At 34.5% G+C, this 3853-nt stretch overlaps 1 protein-coding gene across 1 annotated transcript; it reads left to right on the forward strand.

Moving 5' to 3' along the window:
• Window positions 1-1769: 1769 nt before the first annotated feature.
• On the forward strand, window positions 1770-2705 carry Or4g17 (olfactory receptor family 4 subfamily G member 17). Its single transcript, NM_001000613.1, is given in 1 exon segment — window positions 1770-2705. A coding segment is annotated over 1 exon segment (936 nt).
• Window positions 2706-3853: the final 1148 nt, after the last annotated feature.

Below are 3853 nucleotides of genomic sequence, written 5' to 3' on the forward strand. Positions count from 1 at the left end.
TTGAGAAGTAGAAGGAAAAAATGACAATAGTGATCTAAAGGATAAATTGATTTAAGAATTATTAGAAAGTAAATATATAAAAACATAGCAACACTGTAGAAAAACAGTTATGATATACAATAAAAGTTGTTTCACTTAAAATTAATACCCCTCTGCTCACATTCTGAGGAAACAGATTTTATTTTGAAAAGTTAGATGGGCACACAGCTGACAGATGACAAAAAGCCACAGGTAGAAACATGTAGAAATCAGACCATGACTGAGAGCATGAAATTCTGCAGTAATGCCAAGAAAACTGAGATTAATATGACAATTGCCTAAGATGTTGAGATTTATAATTATTTTCTCTAAAATAAAACAATGAAAGTATCACAGCAGATAAATAAACTTGGTCAAGCCCTTACAAAGGAGGAGTTGGAGAGAAAGGCGGAGTTGGAGTTGGACTAGTTAGTGCATAGAGTTCCAGAGCGTTACTTATTTTTATGTTTGTTTATTTGCTTTGCATTTTGACATAAGGTCCCTTGTAGACAATTCTGGCCTCCAACTCACTATCTATTCCTGAATTACATTCAATTGGCGATCCTCTTCTGTTGCTCATACCGAAGTGCTACCACCCCCAGCAGCTAGATTTTTTTTAAATGCAATAATAGAAAAAGAATTCGCTGTGTTAGCAGTTTAAGGAAAATAAAAACTGAATATAGCTTAGTCAACTGATTATATGCTTGAGAAAGATCTACAGTATATGATTAAAAGGATTGTTCTTCAAGAGTGCAGTGTGATACTTAGGAAAATGGATTACCATATCCTTTTGTTATGAATCCAAGTCCTAATTCTGACACTTTATCCCTCTAAAATTCATTTTCTCCATGAATAAAATGGATCTAAAAAAACAGCTCTGGGGATTGTGTAAAATTTAAGTAATATAATATACTGAACACAGATCCCTTTGCAGAATAGTTGTTTAATAGAAGCCATATGTAAGCATTATATGCATAGGCATTGCTTATCATATTTTGCTTCCATATGCATATTCTATCTTTGTAAGAAGGAATCATTTGACATCTGTATTATTTGGAATAAATATTTAAATGTTGTGAATGACTTCTGTGTATCTTACCTCCACAGTAAGTTGTGCAAACAAAAACAAAACACATGCCAGATACACTGGATGAAATTTTCAGTTTGTTAAGAAAATAATGATGTCCATAAGGGGGTAAGAAATACAGCTAGGAATAATTTTCAAGTTACTGTGAAAGCATTGATGTGAAAATACCATTTTCACATAATTGTGACTTGAGTGCAAATAATCACAGGAACAGCGCCAAGAGAAACATAAAGACATCTTTGAAAATCAGAGCAAAGCAAAACAAAACACAAAATACCTGGTTATAAAAAACAAAAACTAAAACAAGAAAAGTAGCCCATTTGCATCCATTTAATATCTAGCAACTTCCTTTTATTTATATATTTAAAAATATACCATCATGATTATGAAACTATTTTGTATCTCAGGAGCCTTGAACCCATGATTCTCCAGCCTCCACAACAAACACACGGGAACTAAAGAAATATGCTGCATTATACTGCTAGCTTTCATCTCTTACATGATTTCTTGATTACTCTTCTTCCTTTTCCTATAGTTTTTCCTGTATTTCTGACTCTGATACATGCAATAAACAATCAATAGGTATACACTATACTATTTTCAATGACAATTTTATCATTTTCTATCAACAGTTCCATTGAAATCTTCTTGACTGTTCTAGTCAATGGATCCAATAAATGAAACTGTCGTTTTTGAATTTGTGTTGCTCGGACTCTCCAGTTCTTGGAAAAGTACAATTTTTCTCATGTCCTCCTTCTCTTTTCTCTATGTAAGCATCATCCTGGGAAACCTTTTCATTATCTTTTTGGTAGTTACTGACTCCCATTTACAGTCTCCTATGTATTTTCTTCTGGCCAATCTCTCTCTCATTGATGTTGGACTTTCCTCTACCACAGTGCCCAAGATGATCTCAGATCTTCTGAAGGAGCACAAAGTAATTTCTTTCCACAGTTGCATGACTCAGATATGCTCTATCCACATCATGGGAGGAGTGGAGATGGTGCTGCTCATAGCCATGGCGTTTGACAGGTACATAGCTATCTGTAAGCCTCTGCGCTATTTGAGCATCATGAGCCCTAGAATATGCATTTCATTTGTAATTGCTGGCTGGGTCACTGGAGTGATTCATGCCCTGTCACAGTTCTCTTTTGTTGTAAACCTCTCTTTTTGTGGTCCTAACAAACTGGACAGCTTTTACTGTGACTTCCCTCGAGTCATACAACTCGCCTGCACAGATGGAGACAAGTTTGAGTTTGTTGTTGCTGCCAACAGTGGCTTCATGACCATGGGGACCTTCTTCTTGCTTCTCCTCTCCTATGTCTTCATTTTGGTCACAGTCTGGCAAAGGTCCTCAGGGGACTTGTCAAAGGCTCTTGTCACTCTGTCAGCTCACATCACTGTGGTTGTTCTGTTTTTTACTCCATGCATGTTTCTCTATGTGTGGCCTTTCCCCACATCATCGATTGACAAATACCTGTTCATTGTTGACTTTGCTGTCACCCCTGCTCTTAATCCTATCATCTATACACTAAGGAACAAAGATATGAAAAATGCAATAAAAAAACTGAGCAAGCAGAGATGTTACATCAGAATTTTCTGACCAGATTTGTCATTAGAGTTTGTTTATGACTACAGAAATCTGTATTTGCTTGATTATTTAACAGCTTCAGTTAACATGTTGTTCAGGCCAGGCTCAGCATTAAATCTACCTCACTGGACAAATATATATTATTTTTGCAGGCTGTTTACTAATGGTTTTTAAAACTGTGGGAAACAGGAAACATCACAATGTGAGTGAGATATCATAAAAAGATAGAAGCTCTCTTAAGGAATAATATTTTGAACTTTGTGTCATAGTCCTTTTGACATAAGAAATAATATAATAACATTCCTTCTGTTTCTCATATTCTTTACAAAATAAAAACCTGTTCATTTATTCTGTCAAATGTCATATGCAATCATTAAATATGTAGAAAAAGTAGCTCTATTTCATTTCTTCCCTCAAAGCTCCTCCAAACAAAACCAGACACAATCTGATTATAGATACTTGGTTTGAAAACTGATGGTTAATGGCATAAATAAGAAAGGAGAAAAGAGAAAAGAAGAGTTAAGTGTTATGGTAATACAAATAACTGAGTTCCAACCACAAGAAAGTCAACAAAAGACAACACTACTATTAATGGGAAATCATTATGGAGATTGCTCAATGATTCTTAAACAAGATGAGCAAATGATGACTCAGAAACTCGTGTGTGTGTGTGTGTGTGTGTGTGTGTGTGTGTGTAATTAATATATAAAACATATATCCATGCACACACTTTTCTTGCATTTCTGTTCAGAATATCTAAGAAATTGATACTACCTAAGTACCTATCAAGTAATGAATGGATATAACATCAAATGCAAAATGAAACATTACTAAGCCATAAGTAAAGAAAAATTCTCATTCATGCAAAAGTAGTTAAAACTGGAGATTTTATGTAGAATGAACCAGTTCTGTGAAAACAAGTTCTACATGATTTTATGCCCGTATGAAACTTTTTGAAGTTGATATCACAGAAATGCAAAACAAAAAACAAAATGGTGATTTCTAGAGTCTGAGGTGGGTGGTGGTGGAAGGAGGAGATACCAAAATTAGATTTGGACAGAATAGTAAGTTCCATTTTTTTTTTACATTGGGGCTCTACAGAAAACAAGGATGTGCTTTATATTTTAAAAATTAGAAGCAAGTATTGTGAATGATTTAGC

Source organism: Rattus norvegicus, chromosome 3 (assembly GCF_021556685.1).
Source record: "Rattus norvegicus strain SHRSP/BbbUtx chromosome 3, alternate assembly SHRSP_T2T, whole genome shotgun sequence".
NCBI lineage: Eukaryota > Metazoa > Chordata > Mammalia > Rodentia > Muridae > Rattus > Rattus norvegicus.